At 57.0% G+C, this 18,200-nt stretch overlaps 1 protein-coding gene across 1 annotated transcript; it reads left to right on the plus strand.

Moving 5' to 3' along the window:
- Positions 1–9,446: 9,446 nt before the first annotated feature.
- Positions 9,447–17,970, plus strand: SKOR1 (SKI family transcriptional corepressor 1). Its single transcript, XM_070796772.1, has 8 exons — positions 9,447–11,636; positions 12,725–12,815; positions 13,691–13,798; positions 14,367–14,438; positions 15,768–15,842; positions 16,097–16,171; positions 16,684–16,749; positions 17,228–17,970. Exons 1-8 carry the CDS (start codon positions 9,447–9,449, stop codon positions 17,320–17,322), a joined length of 2,772 nt encoding a protein of 923 aa, XP_070652873.1. The 3' UTR covers positions 17,323–17,970.
- Positions 17,971–18,200: the final 230 nt, after the last annotated feature.

An 18,200-nucleotide genomic window follows, 5' to 3' on the forward strand; every position in this document is an offset into this window, starting at 1 on the left:
GCAAATCATGTATCTGATCAGGGACTTGTTTCTAGAATATATAAAGAATGTTCTCAATAATAAACGTACAAATAATCCAGCTGGAAAACGGGCAAAGGATCTGAATAAACATTTCTCGAAAGATGTACAAATGGCTAATAAGCACATGAAAAGGATGTTCAAAATTGTGACTCAGCAGATAAATACAAACCAAAACCACAACGGGATACCATTTCACACCCACTAGAAAGGATAATAAAAAAGATAATAAAAAGTACTGTCAAAGATGTGGAGGGACCAGAACCCTCATATATCACTGGCGAGAATGAAAATGGTGCAGTGCTTTACAAAACCAGTCTGGTGATTCCTTTAAAAAGACTAACATAGAATTACCATATAACCAGGACTTCCCTAGTGGCTAGATGGTAAAGCGTCTGCCTACAATGCAGGAGACCTGGGTTCAATCCCTGGGTCAGGAAGACCTCCTAGAGAAGGAAATGGCAACCCACTCCAGTATTCTTGCCTGGAAAATCCCACGGACAGAGGAGCCTGGTAGGCTACAGTCCACGGGGTGGCAAAGAGTCGGACACAACTGAGTGACTTCACTCTCTTACTCACCATATAACCTGACAATTGTATGCTTAGTATGTACGCAAGAGATATGAAAACATAGAGTCACACAAAAACTTGTACACTACTGTTCATTGCAACTTCATTCATAATAGTCAAAAAGTAGACACAATGAAAATATTCATCAGTGGATGAATAAACAAAATGTAGGATATCCATACAATGGAATATTATTTGGCAATAAAAAGGAATGAAGTAATGATAGATGCTGCTGCATAGATGAACCTTAAAAATATGCTCAGTGGAAGAAGCCAGACACAAAAGATCACATTTTGTACATTTCCAATCACCTGAAAAGTCCAGAATAGGCAAACAGAAAATAGTAGTTGCCAGGGTCTGGCAACTAGATAGCTAATGGGTACAGGATTTCTTTTTGGGGTGATGAAAATATTCTTAAATTCATAGTGATGGGACATCCATGGTGGTCCAGTGGCTAAGAATCTGTGCACACAACACAGGAGGGCCAGGTTCGATCCCTGGTCAGGGAACTAGATCCCACATGCTGCAAACGAGACCTGGCACAGCCAAATAAATAACTATTTAAAAAAAATTGATGGTGGTGGTGGTGCACAACTCTCTGAAGATATGGAAAAGCACTGAATTGTACACTTTAAATAGGTGAATTGTATGGTATGTGAATGACATTTGAATAAAGCTCAACCTGTCCCAGCAAGCAGACTGAACTCCACCGAGGTTCAGGCAATTGTCCAGAACTGATATGAGGCTGCCGGGGAAGGGAACTCACAGATGTTGAGCACCTACTGTGTGCCATGTGCTTTGTGTAGGGCTGGGACTGTGAGAGGGTTAGGGTTAGGGTTAGAGTGAATCCCTGCTCAAAAGGCACTCACTCTAGTCCAAGATTGTGCTATATGCCATATACTCAGCACCTTATTTAATTCTTACGATATCTTTGTGAGACCCTGAATAGCCCTGACCCGTTAAGGCCAGGAACCATTTTACAGATGCAAGTTCAGAGACTCAACAAGAGCAGACCTAGGATTTGAACCCAAGCCTTGCTGAGTCTAGAGTCTGTTCTCTTCCCAGCCATCCCCCGATCATGTGTGGAGGAGGCTCTGGGAAGGAAACCCTTATTATCAGTGAGTACTCAGTAAACCTGCCAGCAGCTCCCCACCTGCCTCCCAGAGCTCATTTCCTCCTTCTACGAGAAGCAGCCTGCAGCCTTCACAGGCTCTGCCTGAGTAGCCTTGCTTGAATCCATGTGGGAGGCGAGAATCCCAATATCCTCCTTCTGCTGCTAAGTCACTTCAGTCGTGTCCAACTCTGTGTGACCCCATAGATGGCAGCCCACCAGGCTCCCCTGTCCCTGGGATTCTCCAGGCAAGAACACTGGAGTGGGCTGCCATTTCCTTCTCGAACGCATGAAAGTGAAAAGTGAAAGGGAAGTCATTCAGTCATGTCCGACTCTTCACGACCCCATGGACTGCAGCCCACCAGGCTCCTCCGTCCATGGGATTCTCCAGGCAAGAGTACTGGAGTGGGGTGCCATCGCCTTCTCTGAATATCCTCCTAGACATCACCAGAGATCACAGAACCTTCAACCCTTCCTTGAAGAACCAGGCTGGCCACTAGACACCAACGGCACCATTCCGTCACAATGGCCAACCCAGCTCACAGCCTTTCCACTCAAATGCCGTTCACTCATTAATTTAGCAAGCATGGTGAGCGACAACTATGTACTAGGCCTTGTGCTAAGTCCTGGCAATATGATAACAAACAAAACGTTCCAGTGGGAGAGACAGAAGACAACCACAAAGAAATCAGGAGCTATTAACCAGTGAACAATCCAAGGATGAAAACAAAATAGCATCAGACAGACAGGAGTGAGAGGTCCAAGCAAGCAGACAGGCTTGGAGGAGGCTCAGTGTGGTGCCCAGGAGAGGTCTCTGAGGCCTCTGCAAGGCAGGCACTGGGGAGAGAAAACAAGGTAGGCTGTTCTATGGGGGCAGAAACCTCCGGGGCCATTGAATTTTCTTCCTATGTATTCCTTGGGTTTATAGGAAATTTTGAAGTGTCTACAGAGTCTCTCCTGTGCTAAGAACTTTGGAAAGAGACTTGGGGCCAAGCTGGGGCTGACATAGGGGAGGCAGCTGGGAACCGAACTAGAGATTGGGGGCTGAGGGAGAGTCCTGCGGCCAGCTGAACTACTCACCCTTCCTCTTTCAAAATACCTCTGTTCAGGCCTTGGGGATCTCTGTCTAGTTGGGGAAATAAGTCTGTCCTGGGCTCCCTCCTCAGTACCTCCCAGCCTAACTTTCATCCCCAAGTGCAGAGAGAGCCCCAGAGTGGGCAGAGCGGGACCCTGCAACCTTCATACCATTTTAAGTTCTCCTGGCACTGCCCCTTCCCCAAGCTTAAGCCACCTACACTCAAGCAGGGTCCCATCCCCTCAAGGCTCCACAAAAAAAAGATGTTCCTCTTCAGTGCTCTTGGGCCTCTGAGTCAACCCTTCAGCACCAGTGTGCCCATGCTACAGATGCACATATTGAGGCCAAGTCAGGGTCCATGGTTACTCAAGTGGTCAGTAGAATTGGATCTAGGCAGAGACCTTCCTCCCTCCTTTTGATGTCCCCAGGAGTCCTTCGTTGGGAGGAATGCTGGCCTGGCCTCTGATTCCCAGGAACCCAGAGTGTGCGGCTTCCAGCCAGTCCCGCCCCCACAAGGCGGAAGCTTCAGTCTTGCTGCCCCCACAGGGAGCCAGGTGGACACTTCTGAGCACCTTCGCGAAGGCTCTGTGGCCCCCTCGCCTCCCACACGACCTCACCTCTGTATGCTGATGCAGCCAGCAGGCCCCACCCGCCCAGCCACCTTCATTTGCTAGAGCTGGCGGCCGGGCAGGGCTAGGGTCTATCTGGCCGTCGGATTAATATCCAGATATTAAGTAAACAATAAATTAGCAAAACTACAAGAAAATTTTACAGCCCTTTGCATTTGGCAATCATTGAGTGTTAATTAGAAATTCATTACAATTAAAACCCTGCCTAAACAGGGCCTGCGCGCCTTAATTACATCTGATTTTTAATTCAGAATACGTGTTTACACAGTAAGCGCTACGTACCCCATGATTATCCCCAATCCTCTTTATACTGTACTAATTATGTAAATTAAACCTAATTAACTGACGAAAACTGCCGTTAATTCAACTGGTAAAAGATATGTGCTTGCGGAGGAGGCGCGGCCGCAGCCCAAGACAGAGCTGGAATGGGCACGGGACGCCCGGCTGCGTGGACGCGACGCCAGGGACTCAGAGGCAGCATGGACCCGGCGGGGGCTGGTGGGGTGCACGCCAGGCGCGTCCCTGATCCTGGCCCTCCGACCCTGGTGCACCCAGCAGTGGGTAAAATAGAATCAGCGCCAGTGGGGGTCAGAAAGGCCAAGGGCACTGACTCTAGCGCACTCCCCAGGCGCTGGACTGAGCTGCAGGACTCAGAGCCCACTGTGAGCAAAAGGGATGCCGCCCTCCCCCGTCTGAGCCTGAGTTCAAGTCCCAGCGCTGCCCCACACTGGCTGCCTGCATCTGAGCAAGTCACCTGGCTTTGCTAGGCCTGTTTTCCTCCTCGCGGAGTGTTGCGAGGGCGACCCTAAAAGCTCCTCGTGAGCTGCGCGGTACTTGTCTTCCGTTCATTAAACGAGGCCCTCCAAGCAGCGTGCAAGACACAATATTTGGGGTCTGGGAGATCAGCCTGCATCCCTTATTGACTGAGGAGCCTGGGTGAGTTGGCTTCCACTGCCTGACCCTCGATTTCCTACCTGTAAAATGGGAATAAATGATCTTTACCTATTCCCAGGGTCGTTGTGAGAAAGGGCTCTGCCAACTGAGATGCTCTTTGCGGTGATACTAACTAACCAACTGGACGCTGGTCCAGCGCAGAGTCCAGGCCCGACCAAGACCCCTCCTCGGAGATTACCATCTCTCAAGCGAGCGGAGCTGCTTCCCCAACCTCGCCCATATGCGTTTAAGTCTTTCTCTGCTTCAGACCGGGTGGAAGAGCAGGGTGGGTCTTCGAAGTCAGAGAGGGCGCAGGATGCTATCCGCCGATTGGTGCTGAACGGAGACGCAGGGGTCAACCTGCATCCCCTACCCCCGCACCCCACGGTGCTGCATCCGCAAAGGGAACTTTTGTCTAAGAAGTCCCCCGGGACCGCGCGGCCCGGCTGCCAGGAGTGCCCTGGAGGCCGTCCCCAGAGGCACTGCTGGCCATCGCAGTACAATAGAGGTAGGAGAGACAGGCCCAGCTCAAGGGGATCCTCCCCATCGTCTTTCCACTCCAACCCCCACCACCCTGAGGGCGTCCGGGCTCCAGGATCGTTGTCACCATCACACCGAATTCTGAGATGCCTTTTAAAAAATCATTAGGAGGCTAAGAATAATTACCGAACGGGATTGTAATTATGGGGTGAGGAGGCCGGCCAAGGGAGGGGGATGAGGGGTGGATCTGGGGGACGGCTCTTGGACTGGGACAGGAAATAGGTTCCTGTTTTCCTTGGAGGGAAGTGGGATGGCGGGTGCGGGGGTGGAGATGCGCAGAGTTAGAGCGGGACAGAGGTAGAGCCTGGGAAAGACGCGCCAGCGGAGGGACAAGATTCGGAGAGAGAAGGGGGGCTGAGCAGGCTCCGGGAGCAAGGCAAGGAAATAACAGAGAGAGAGAGAAAGGCGGGAGCTGATAAAGGTGAAAGAGCAAGAATCCCTCTAGAAGAGACCCCGCAGCAGAGACTAAGCCCTCAAACTTGTGGTGGGGTTGTTTTGTAGCCCCGGAAAACAAGCGAGGAGCGGGAGGCAAGCCAGTTATAGGGCCTGGCCGTCCCCTCTCTCCAAGGGTAGGCCTGGCCGATCTGCTCCCACCCCCAGAAGCATTTCCCAAGACCCCTGCGAACCCGCGGAGAAGAGAAAAGCACAGGGAAGAAGTGCAGGAGAAGGGGAGATGAACCCTAGAAGAGCCGGAGTGTAGGAGGGGAGAGGGCCTGAAACCCAGAGCGAGAGGGAAGACGAGAGGGCGGGGGCGAGGGCGACCGGGCGCCGCTGGCCGCGGAAGATTTATGGCACCGCCCAGGTTCCAAGGACTGGCTGCGATCGCCGCTGCTGCCCGTGTCAGGAGCTGCCGCGGCCGCTGCGCCCCCTGCGCGGGCAGCCCGCCGCGCCCCGGGCCATGCCTGCCATTATTAACTTCTGTTTGATTAGGGTAATTGTTCAAACTTGGACTGGACAGTATGATTAATTACAGTTTAATTAACGTGTCCATTAAGGACACTTAATGCCACAGAGGGGTGGGGGGCAAGGGGGTGTCCGGGTGCGGGCAAAAAGGGAGGGAGTACGACTGGTAACTCAAATAAGGAAAGACGCAGATTGAGAGAGAAGGAGAAAACCGGACCTACTGAGTCAGTGCGGGGAAAGAACGGTGAAGACAGAAATCGACAGAAAAGTTAAGGGGTGGAAAGAAATGAAGCTCTTCGAAGAGAGAAAATGCCAGGGAGGGTCTGCAGCATCAGGGGCTAGACCCCCCCCCCCCCCACCAGGAAACTGAGTTAACAGGAGAGCTAGGGAGGGATCTAGCTTTCAACTAGTAGTTGACCCCAGATATCACCCAGCGATGACTTGGCTCCTGCCCTGGGCTGGTTGGTGTTAGTGGGGTGGGGGTGGTGGTTTAAAGGCCTAGGACCCCCCTAAACCCAGTTCCCAAGCCCACAGCTCAGTGAAGGAGAGAGGAGGCTGTCCTGACACCAGTGCATCCAAATCAGAAGCGTGGGCGAGTTGGTTCTGCCCCTTCCCGGCTACTATCCCCTGGCACCTCACACCCTGATCTCTGCTCTGACTTCCCAGGGTCACCTCCCTGGCCCGAGAGTGCGGTATGCATTCTCAAGCCCTTTCCTTCTGAGTCTTCCTTAGCCCTTGGTCTAGCTTCTTGCCCCTTAGCCTGGAGAGCTGGGCCCTCCCCGACTTTGTTCTTGGGGGCAAACTTTGTGGCCCCGGGCTCCTCCTTCCTCCCGGTCCCCTTAGCGAGCTTGGGCTGCTGGTGCGGGGCTCAGGGAACAGGTGTGTGGCCGCTTACCTGGGGCGCCCAGACCCGGGAGCTGCGGGAAGGCGGCGGGGCCAGGCGCGTGGCCCGCGGGCTAGCTATCGGACCCCGGGAGGGCGCGAGTGACTGCACGGGCGGTGGGTGTGGCGCCCCGGCTCGCAGATGTCAGGCGCGCCCGCCCCGCGCTGGCCTCGCCACTCGGGCTGTCCCCGCGCCTTGCCAGTCGCCGCGCTATGCTCTCCAGGCTTCGGCCTCCGCGCCGGGCCCGTCCAGGGCCTCAGGGGCAACCGCACAGGGCACACATCTCTCTGCCCGAGACCCTGGAGCCCTGCGCCTGCTGAGAGCCTGCGCCGCGCGGGAGGGGCCAGTGGGGCCGCGGGTGTGAGAGCGGGGAGCCCGGGAGCGCGGCTGTGCGCGCGCGCGGGGAGGGGCTGCGCCGTCACCCGGAGAGCCCGGCGGATCCCCGACTCCCGCCCGCCGCTCCGCCCGCCACGCACCTCCGTTCACCGCTCGCCCGGCTCCAGCCGCCGCCGCACGGTGAGTACCGGCGCCCGGTAGCTGGCTGACCCCGCGCCTTGTCTCTACAGCTTTTTTCGTTTAGTTCCGATATGGGTTCTTGTGGTTGTTTTTATTATTAGACCCCAAGACTCCATCGCCTCACTCTCTGTGCTGCCTGACTCCCTCTTCGTCGCCCTCTCCAATCTCACCCCTCAAGCCCCAGGAGCCGGCGAGGGCTCCCAGAGCCGCCCTGGCCGCTGCTCCTTGTCGCTGCGCACAGCGCTTTGCCCTAGCTTTTGAAATTCGGTTCCGTTCCTAGGGTCCTCCTTCTCCTGGTTCCGGGGTCCGGAGTCCCCTCCTCCCACTTGGAAAGACCCCGAAGGGACTCCCGACCCTCAGCTTGGAGAAGACGCGCTCGGCTCAGGGCTATGCCTTCACTGCATGCGGGCAGGGCACATTTGCCGATTTCGGGAAACCGAGAAGACGTCTTCATTTCCCAGAGCCGCGGCACCCCACTTCCACCTCCCTAGCCAGCCTGAAGACCCTTTGGGAGCGGGGTGCGGGGCTTTTCTTGCTGATACCTCAGCCGAGGAGTTTTTTCAGTGCTTTTGCCTCCTAAAACGTTGCAAGGGACTTCGACGCAAAAGAAGGGTCAACTAGTTTCAGTTTGATCCACGGAGATAAAGATGAAACAGATAACAGATATATAGCTTGATACTTGAAGAAGGTATGAAGACAGATGGGAGAAAGAGGAGCGAGCAGAGACAGACAGACAGCTCAGGGACAGATAAGATCGACAGATGAAGGAGGGAGAGAGGCAGAGGGGGAGAAGATCCCAGGCTTTTGAGCTCGGGTGCCCTGTCTGGCTGGAGCTGCCCTTTGAAAATGGATTTGTCAGTTTCTGCTGAGTTTAGAGGAGGAGCCCTCAGGACTGGGCTGTCTGGGCCGCAGGACTGCCTGCAGCTGTGGGCCCAGTGCGAGCCTTCCCTGTCTGAGGACACGTGGTTGGGCTGGGCCATCTAAGGGGCCCCAAGCATCAGTCCTCGGGTCCTTCCCGCTGCCGCTGTCCATAGAGCGACTGCCTCCCTATCTCGGCCAGAGAGTAAAGCTGGGGACCAGAAGTAACTTTTGACCTGGAACCTTAGGGTGGCTTCAGAGATGGGTCAGGATTCCTCTCAGCCCGTATGAGTCAGGACAACTCCGCATGAAGGATGCTCCAAAAAAAGGGGGGTGGGATGTCCCCCAAAGAGGAAGCTCAGAACCTAGAGACTGCGTTTGGCCTGAGTGGGAAAAGTATATCTGAAGGAGGAAAACTTAGGCGGCAGGCGGCTACAAGCCAAGAAGTGGCTTCTGAGAAACTTCCTTGAGAACCTCTTCGTCCCGCGTGCTGACCCGGAGGGAAACCAGCTTGGGTCTAGACTGCAGCTTAAAAATGCAGGAAATGTGGTTAGGAATTGCTTGACCCGGATCCCACCGATGGCTGGAAAGAAAACGGTTTATATTTCCAGCCGGAATCTTTCTGCTCAACGAACGCGGGGTTCCGGGTGTAAGAGGAAAAGCTTGTGTTTGGGGAAAGCAGTCCTGTTATCCCGGGGAGCCAACTGCACGGAGCTGGGTGCAGTGAGGGCAGCTCCAGGGCTGGGCGCTCACGGCGAGCTTTGGAGAGAGTCGGGTTCAGCACCACGAACAGCGGCCGTCTCTGTCTCTCTCCGCCTCCCTCACGGCCTCTAGACCCTCCTCCTTCTCCTTACCACCCCCCCGCCCCGCCCCCTGCTGTCTGGAGACTGGCAGTGACCGCCCCTCCCCTCCCCCCCATTCCTCCCAGCGCTGCCCCCGCCCGCGTGCATGCGCGACTGAGCAGAGGGGCGGCCTGTCCCCGAAGTCCGAGCTTCGGGACCCGGGCGGATAGGGCAGGCTGCGAGGGTGGCCGAAGTCTTACGCATCTGGGCACCAGGAAGCCTGGGTTTTGCAATGGCTTTGCTGTGTGGCCTTGGGCAAGTCACTCGCCGTCTCTGGGCCCCACTTCCTCCCCAGCCCGAAAACGGGATCGGGTTCCTAGCTACCCAGGCATTCCTGAGGTCTCAATTACCCCTACTCCTCCTCCAAACCCCGGGGGCTTTTGTTTCAGCGCCAGCACGCGTCTGAATAACAAAAGGCCCGTCCAGGGGGCGAATGAGCTAGGACTCCCCATTGCCAAGTTTCCCCGCGCGCCCGACTCTGCGCGCCCTGCTGGGCGGGCCCGAGCGGCGTTGGCGCTGAAAATGGCTCATCGGCTCTCTGCTTTCTCTGTTTCGCAGGAGCGGCGGCATGGAGGCTCTCACCACTCAGCTGGGGCCGGGGCGCGAGGGAAACTCTTCTCCCAACTCCAAGCAGGAGCTGCAGCCCTACTCGGGTTCCAGCGCTCTCAAACCCAACCAGGTGGGCGAGACGTCGTTGTACGGGGTGCCTATCGTGTCCCTGGTCATCGACGGCCAGGAGCGCCTATGCCTGGCGCAAATCTCCAACACCCTCCTCAAGAACTACAGCTACAATGAGATACACAACCGCCGCGTGGCCCTGGGCATCACGTGCGTGCAGTGCACACCGGTGCAGCTGGAAATTCTGCGTCGGGCAGGGGCCATGCCCATCTCTTCGCGCCGCTGCGGCATGATCACCAAGCGTGAGGCCGAACGCCTATGCAAGTCGTTCCTCGGCGAGCACAAGCCACCCAAGCTGCCCGAGAACTTCGCCTTCGATGTGGTGCACGAGTGTGCCTGGGGTTCGCGTGGCAGCTTCATCCCCGCGCGTTACAACAGCTCGCGTGCCAAGTGCATCAAGTGCGGTTACTGCAGCATGTACTTCTCGCCTAACAAGTTCATCTTCCACTCGCACCGCACACCCGACGCCAAGTACACGCAGCCCGACGCAGCCAACTTTAACTCGTGGCGCCGACACCTCAAACTCAGTGACAAGTCGGCCACAGACGAACTGAGCCACGCTTGGGAGGACGTCAAGGCCATGTTCAATGGTGGCACCCGCAAGCGGACCTTCTCGCTGCAAGGAGGCGGCGGCGGCGGCGCTAACGGAGGGTCGGGTGGACAGGGGAAGGGTGGTGCTGGCGGCGGTGGGGGCGGCCCGGGGTGCGGCGCAGACATGGCCCCAGGTCCGCCGCCGCACAAAAGCCTGCGCTGTGGCGAAGAAGAGGCCGCCGGGCCTCCCGGGCCGCCGCCTCCTCACGCGCAGCGGGGACTTGGTCTGGCGGCGGGAGCTGGCGGCCCCGCGGGCCCTGGAGGGCCTGGTGGCGGCGCCGGGGTCCGCAGCTACCCTGTGATCCCAGTGCCCAGCAAGGGCTTTGGCCTCTTGCAGAAACTGCCCCCACCGCTTTTCCCTCATCCCTATGGCTTCCCCACGGCCTTTGGTCTCTGCCCCAAAAAGGATGACCCTGTGTTAGGCGCAGGCGAACCCAAGGGCGGACCAGGCCCCGGGAGTGGCGGGGGCGCGGGCACTGGGGCAGGAGCGGGAGGCCCAGGAACCGGCCATTTGCCCCCCGGGGCGGGGACAGGCCCGGGCGGCGGCGCCATGTTCTGGGGTCACCAGCCCTCCGGCGCAGCCAAGGACGCGGCGGCCGTAGCTGCGGCCGCCGCCGCAGCCACTGTGTACCCGACGTTTCCCATGTTCTGGCCGGCGGCAGGCAGCCTCCCGGTGCCGCCCTATCCGGCCGCGCAGAGCCAAGCCAAAGCTGTGGCGGCGGCCGTAGCGGCGGCAGCAGCGGCGGCCGCGGCTGCTGCGGGAGGTGGCGGCCCCGAGCCCCTGGACGGTACCGAGCCGACCAAGGAGGGAGGCCTGGTCGCAGAGGAGCGCTGCCCCAGCGCGCTGTCCCGCGGGCCACTGGACGAGGACGGCGCGGACGAGGCGCTGCCGCCCCCGCTGGCCCCGCTGGCCCCGCCGCCCCCGCCGCCCGCTCGCAAAGGCTCCTACGTGTCGGCCTTCAGGCCTGTAGTCAAGGACGCCGAAAGCATCGCCAAGCTCTACGGTAGCGCCCGCGAAGCTTACGGCGGTGGGCCAGCCCGTGGGCCGGGGCCGGGCGCAGGGACCGGCGGCGGCTACGTGAGCCCGGACTTTCTGAGCGAGGGCAGCTCCAGCTACCACTCCGCCTCCCCCGACGTGGACACTGCAGACGAGCCTGAGGTGGACGTGGAGTCCAACCGCTTCCCCGACGAAGAGGGCGCCCCGGATGAGGCCGAGCCCGGTGCGCCCAGCACAGGAGGCAGCCCGAATGGAGACCAGACCGCAGGACCCCCGTCTATCACCTCGTCCGGCGCCGACGGTCCCACAGACTCTCCAGAAGGCGGCAGCCCTCGTCCCCGGCGCCGCCCGGGGCTACCCCCAGCCAGTCGAGCCGCATTTGGGGACCTGGCGGCCGACGACATGGTGCGGAGACCGGAGAAGAGCTCGCCAAGCGGCGGCTATGAGCTGCGAGAGGCTTGCGGACCGCTGGGGGGCCCCGCGCCCGCCAAGGTGAGCCCCAAGCCCGCCCCGCTGGTGGCGCCTCCTTGTTTACCCCTCGGCAGCTCTGGGTTGTGGGGCAGGCCCTGGCCGGGTGGGGGACGGGAATTTTTTTCTGAGCGGGCGTTCAAGCAGTAGGCCCTGGCTGCTCTCGGTAGACCCAGCTTCGGAGCTCTGTGGAGCTGGACTCGCTGGGACCCCTGACTGAGGGTTTCGGAAGATCGGGGTGGCGGTGGGGGTGGGAGGAGCAGGCCTGAAAACTATGTGTGCTGTGTTTTTGTTGACGGGAGTAGGGAGGAGACAGGCCGAGATTTGTAGTCATACAGAGATAGAAATCAAAAGGTCTGGATGAAAAAGACCAAAAGCCAGAGAAAAGAGCTCACGAGGCCGGGCGGGTAGCACGCCCTCCGGGATGGGGATCAGAGCCCCAGGGAAGACGGGCCAGTAAGCCGAAAAGAGGGAGGCCTCTCCCTCAAGCTGCAGTACGGGGTCCTCGGAATCTTTCAACACCCCAACTCGCAGTTTTCCGAGTCGCAGAATTCCTGCCCCGGGAACCTCAGGGTTCGTTGGCAGGAAGCTGTCGAGACGGTGTGCGGGGCGGGAGAGGGGCTCTCAGGTGGCCGCGGCCGCGGGTTCAGGTGGGGGGTATGCAGCTAAGCCTGAATCGTTCGCCTATGACAGTGGGTGGGCACACCTGTACAGTTCCATTCGGTCCATTAAAACACGAATTACTAGCCGGATGCGAAAGGTGTCATTTATGTCGGGGACTGGGCGCGGGCGGGAGAGAAGATGCTGAAAAAGAGGCGGCGAGGAGGGTGGGGGTGGGCTTTGAGCGGCCCTTGGCTTGGGAACCGCTTTGTGTCTCGGGTAATTTTCTCAAGGGCGCTCGCAATTACCGGGAAACTACAAACGGCGATGCGACCTCCGAGGGCTCCAGGCTGCGCCGCGTGCGTCACGGCCTCTCGGGGCGCTGGGGTCCCGCGGGCAAGCAGACCTCCGCCACCCCTTCAGGTTTTCTCTTGGCTGCGGCGGAGGGCTGGGCAGCTCCAAGCCGCCGTCAAGCGCCCCCCTAACCGCCTGTCATTTCTCGGCCGCCGCAGGTGTACGCGCCCGAGAGGGACGAGCACGTGAAGAGCGCGGCGGCGGCTCTGGGGCCCGCGGCGTCCTACCTCTGCGCCCCAGAGGCCCACGGTAACGCCCCCTGCCGAGGTCGCTGGCCAATGGAATGGGGGTGGGGGGGACCGCGGGCAGAGGGCCGGGGCCAGAGGAGGCCTGCGAGGGAAGACTAGAGGAGGAAAGACAAGCAGAGAAAAAGAGGGAGAGGGAAAGCAAAACACTGAAAGAAAAAGGAAGCTAAGCGAGGACTCCCAACAACTTGCATCTTTTGGTAACTTAACAACAAACCGCCCTCTCCATCGCAAAGATACCGCTCACCTACACCTTAAACACTGGGTTAAACCTTTTAAAAACCACGCCTGGCACGTCTTTCAAATTCTCTCATTTATTCAGCAAGTGTTTGGGTCGAGAGGTCCGGGCGCAGGGTGGGGGCGCTTGGCCACGCGCATAGGGACCCCTGAAGTGCGCGGTAGCAGCAGCCCAACGCGGAGGTGCCCGCGGGACCCACTGACTCTCAGAGAATGAACTGAGGGCCTCGGAAATCCGGGCAGCCTGAGCCCGGTACGATGTCTTCCCCGTTGTCGCCACCCCGCGGGTCGCCTCCTGGGCCGCGTTCTCGGAGCAGGTAGACCCGGCGGCCACGCGCGCTCGCGGTGCCCCAGTATCTGCGCGCGATGTAGGTCGCTTGTCCCTGGTGGGCTCGGCTGCTCGTTTTGCTCTTTTCCAAGGGGCTGGGGAGGGGGCGTGGAGCCGGAGATGAGCAGATCGCGCGCGGGGGAGGTGGTGCCCGGCCCAAAGCCTGAGGGTGCGAGCCCAGGCGCACAGCCGGGAACCAGCGGCGGCCACGACGCTTTTAATTAGGGCTACGGCGCCCCGACCGCGGCAGCTCTGGCCGTATCCGGGTCACGGTTTCTTTGCCTCTCCTTGAAACTCGGTTTATTGCCTTTAAGAGCCAGATAAGGAAGACAATCACTCGACCGCCGACGATTTGGAAACGAGGAAATGCTATCCAGACCAAAGGAGTATCTCCCAGCCAAGTCCGGCAAATACAGACCGAGGTGAGCCCTAGGACCCTCGTTCTCCTCCCCAACCCGGGAGCTGGACCCCAGGTCGCCCAGGTTTCCACCGACTCCAGTTTTCGAGGGAGGCTTTCTATCAAGCCTCAGGGGCTGCCGGATAAACATTTGCTCTCCTCTCGCGGCTGGCAGAGAGGAGAGCAAATAGACATTTAAACACAATGGGCAAGGGTCAGGCCAGGTTTCCTGAACTGCTTACCTCCTTGCTGGGTTTGGGGCTCTCCCGGGTAAGGGAAGGAGACTTACTAGAAGGATATGAGGAGCACCATCACCCACATAAAACAAGTCAAAGAACATTTCCTGCCCTAAGATAGCCTATTATCCCTGGTTCCACTCTCCTGGGGGGGGGGGGGGGGCGGGTGTCCACTCTCTGAGTGACCTAAAATAATGGTTTGGAAGGTGGGAAGAATTGGATGCCTGCAACTGTCTCCTCTAAAGGCAGAGGGTCTGAAATAGGTACTCAACTTAGCTCAGGTACCAGGAAGCTCACCCCTCCCCTCTCAAGGCCTCTCCCAGAACAAAACCCCTCTTACCTGCCCTTGTATCCCAGGCGAAGATGGGCTCACCCTAGATGTCACAGGAACTCAACTAGTGGAGAAGGATATCGAGAACCTGGCCAGAGGTGAGGTTAAATCTATGAAATGGGTGTACACTGTGCTTGGGGGAAATCATCCCTTCTTGTTGAGGGGTGTTATTGCTGCAGGAGTGAGTGTGAGAAGACAAGGCTCTTGAGGAACCAGTCTTCACTGACCGGAAAGGATAATCCCCTGGACACATTACCCTGGCACAGAGGTGGGGGGTGGGAGGGTGGAAGGGTGAAGGGAGTAGGGGGAGGGAACCAGCCACCCCCAGAGTTCCCAAGGCCAGGCCTGTCTGAATAGTCCAGTGAGAAAGAAAAATGAGTAATGATCCTTAGAACCTGACGCATGTGGACAATAAGAAAGGACAATCTAGGTCTCTCAACCTCATCTGAATAGCAAGATTTTGAGGAGGCATTTACTTCAGGAGTGTCTCAGAGGTTATTTTCTTTTCCTGAAATCAATGCATAACGGACTCCACCTCACCGTAAATGGGGTGAGGATGGACCTTGTTTGTGGAATGGGGTCCCTGCTCAACTGCAGGGGCTGAGTGTGGCTTGAAGCAGAGAAAGGAACTTCTAACCCCACTTTGCTCCTCTGTCTCTCATTTTTTGCGTTTTCTGAGCACCTTCGAGGAGAGGACCAGACACCAATAGCTCCAGAGGCAGCTCCCTGCCACTCCTCTAAAGCAACTTTGAGAGCACATGTGGGGCTTTCCACACCCAATTGCCCCCTTACCCCACCCCAGCCCAGGGTTGGGCTTGGAAACTGATGTGTGTTGGGGGGGTGAAGCATTTGTGGTCTTCCACTGTTCCCAGTTACAGATTTTACGGGTGATGTAGTTTGCCTTCAAAATCCTTCTGCTTTATATGAGTGTTCTTAGCCTGGATTTGGGGTCCTGGGACCTCTTAAAGTTATAAATAAACTGTTATGAATATATGTATTTTTTTAGGGTGGGGGTCCAAGGCTTTGACCCGATTCTTCCTGGTCTGTATCATTGAAGGGGGAGGTTAGGTTTGTCAGTTGAAGGGATAAACTGAGTCTTCCTAGGCCTACCTCTAAACTTACAGAGTTAAGAACAATTTAAAGCAGATACCATGCTGGTTAGTACCTGGGCCCAGGACCTAGAAGTCCAACAAGCATTCTGCTATTCTGAATTTGATTCTCCTGGACAACTTAAACCCCTAACCCCATTTTCTTCCCAAATCCTTTGGATGCACGTGGAAACACTGAGCGCTGAGGGCCTACCAGTTGGTCTCACCCTCCACTACTCCTATCTCATGGCTACTGGCCAGAGTGGGACCTGGGTGCCTTAGAGGCTACCTGAGTCCCACCACCCTCCTCCTTTACATCCCACTCTCGCCCCTTCACAGACGAATTGCAAAAACTGCTCCTGGAGCAAATGGAGCTTCGCAAGAAGCTGGAGCGAGAATTTCAGAGTCTCAAAGGTACCCTCATTCAGACCCACCCCACCTGATCGCCAGAGCCTTCTTCCCACATGCCCTGCCTGGCCTGGACCGGGGACCCAGTGCAGGCAGCTGCTGCTGCTTCTCATGCAGTCAGAACCAACGAACCCTTCTTTTCCTAGCCGCGTTTCCCGCTAGGCCAAAGACAGAGGGGGTGGGGTGGGGCTGGGGAGTGGGGAAAGGGGGCCGAGGGAGGGGGTTGTGCGTAACAGCTCTCACTTAATCAATTTGCACAGATAATTTTCAGGATCAAATGAAGAGGGAATTGGCTTATCGAGAAGAAATGGTGCAACAGCTGCAAATTGTCAGAGGTAAGACGGGAGTCAGGTGAGCGCGTGCACGGGCCGTAACTGCCTCTCGTCTGGCAGGAGCCGCAATGTTGGCTCAGTCATTTGGATTTAAATTGAAGGTAATTTAACAATTATTTTTTTTATTTAATATCCTTTGTATACTCTGATTAGCCTCAGAATGGCAAGCGAGCCCAGCAAACGGCTTGCAGGCATCATTACATGGAGTGATTGAACTTCTTATCGCGGCAATTTCCATGGTTTCTAAATTAAAAATCGAGGCGTAAAATTACCTGGGAAGTAATGCCTAAGTTTGCTTTAATTTTGGTTAGATCCGTCTGCCTTTAAGCGCCATCCCAGGCCATTTCCTCCCTCAGCCAAGCTGCAGTTTGGAGTTTTGACGCCCCCTCCCTCGGTCGCCGGGACTTGTTTCTGCCAGGGGCTGAGCGCTGAGAAGAGGGTGAGGCCCGGGCTGTGACCCCAACGGGCCGTTGGGTGGTCTCATTTCCTCACCGGCTACTTCCTATGTCTTCCAGATACTCTTTGTAACGAACTTGACCAGGAGCGGAAGGCACGCTATGCCATCCAGCAGAAATTAAAAGGTGCGGAAGCGGGGGAACAAAGGAGAGGTGCCAGGCACTGGCTGTGCGGGCGAATGAATGAATGAATGAATGAGTGATGATGAGGGGGAAGGCCAGGTCTGCAGAGATAAGTAACTGAGAGAAGAATTCATTTTAATGGAGAAATTATCCTAGAACGGTGGGCAGGGATAAGGAGCCCCTTGAGCTCTGGGCATTGGGAAATCTGTCACCAGGTCCAAATCTGGTTTTGAGCTGATCGATCTCCCTCTTCCTGTGCCTCAGTTTCCTCTTCTGTAAAATGGGGCTATTGAACTAGGGCAGTGGTTCTGAATGGCCGGGATCTCTACCCCCTTCCCACCTTTTGATCTTCTCGCTTGAGAACTCCTGAATCTGAAGGGGGTGGGTTAGACGTGGGTAGACAGGCGAGCGAGGGAGCCCATGGACCGCGTGGGTGAGGCAGGCCAGGAGCCCAACATGGCCCAATCGACTGTCTCTCCAGAAGCCCACGACGCCCTGCACCATTTCTCCTGCAAGATGCTGACGCCCCGGCACTGCACTGGCAACTGCTCCTTCAAGCCCCCGCTGTTGCCCTAGGGCCGGCCCAGCCGCGCCCACGCGCCCTCAAGCCATGCTGCTCTCTTCTTGTAAATACCCGCGGCCGCGGCGGCCGAGAGCGAGATACAAGCCATTCGGACCGGACCGATGTAAATACAGCCTCCCGCCCGCCTGCCCTTCTCCCGGGCGCCTCGGCCTTGCCCGCTCCCTCCTGGGAGCCCGGGACCAGGACCCAGTATCCGTTTCCAATTGTAAATACCACCTTGCCTCATGGTTCAACTCCGGGCATCGGGTCTCATGGTCTTAACGGACCAAAGGGGGTAAGAAAAGGGAGAGGGGGGCTTCTCCTACCTGTACAGCCTCTGAACCCCAATTGTGAATACAATGTAGCAATTTCGCTGGCCCCGCGCTCCCCTCCCAGTCCACTTCTGAAACTCTTGTTCCTAATGACAAAGTGGCTATGTGCAATGGATATAAATGTATTGTGAGTCTCTTGGTTCAGTAATAATGGGTTCATTTTTAATTTATTTATGCTGTAAGTTATTTTGCTTCCTTCTCCTGGACCTACTTCCAGTCCCATTTTGCATTCCCTCTTGGGTTTTTGCTTTGTCTATTTTTGTTGTTGTTGTTGTAACCTCTTGATGTAACAGCACTTTAAAAAGGGCGACAACTGACTCACGAGATGGAGACCACCTTGAGCCTGATTGGGGAGATCACCCTGTATCCCTGATTTTTGTTTTGTTTTTAATAAAAAAGGAAAAAAAAAAAACCGACACTTTCTGGGGCTGTGGAGATGGGAGTGTGGCGAGGGGAGGAACGGGGAGGAGACAGGCGCAACAGGTGGGGCGTGGGGACCGCAGCGTGGGTGCTGGGACCCCCGAGCTGAGACCCGTGTTTGACCAGGTGGGCAGCAGCGA

The sequence above is a fragment of the Bos indicus genome, chromosome 10, assembly GCF_029378745.1.
Source record: "Bos indicus isolate NIAB-ARS_2022 breed Sahiwal x Tharparkar chromosome 10, NIAB-ARS_B.indTharparkar_mat_pri_1.0, whole genome shotgun sequence".
Lineage (NCBI taxonomy): Eukaryota > Metazoa > Chordata > Mammalia > Artiodactyla > Bovidae > Bos > Bos indicus.

What these genes read in the sequence shown, in the direction of transcription:
- SKOR1 (XM_070796772.1), top strand. Translation starts at nt 9,447, where the DNA reads ATGGAGGCTCTCACCACTCAGCTGGGGCCGGGGCGCGAGGGAAACTCT. An exon ending in TATCGAGAACCTGGCCAGAG is followed by an intron (nt 14,439 to 15,767) that starts GTGAGGTTAAAT and finishes GCCCCTTCACAG; the next exon opens with ACGAATTGCAAAAACTGCTC. An exon ending in AGAATTTCAGAGTCTCAAAG is followed by an intron (nt 15,843 to 16,096) that starts GTACCCTCATTC and finishes CAATTTGCACAG; the next exon opens with ATAATTTTCAGGATCAAATG.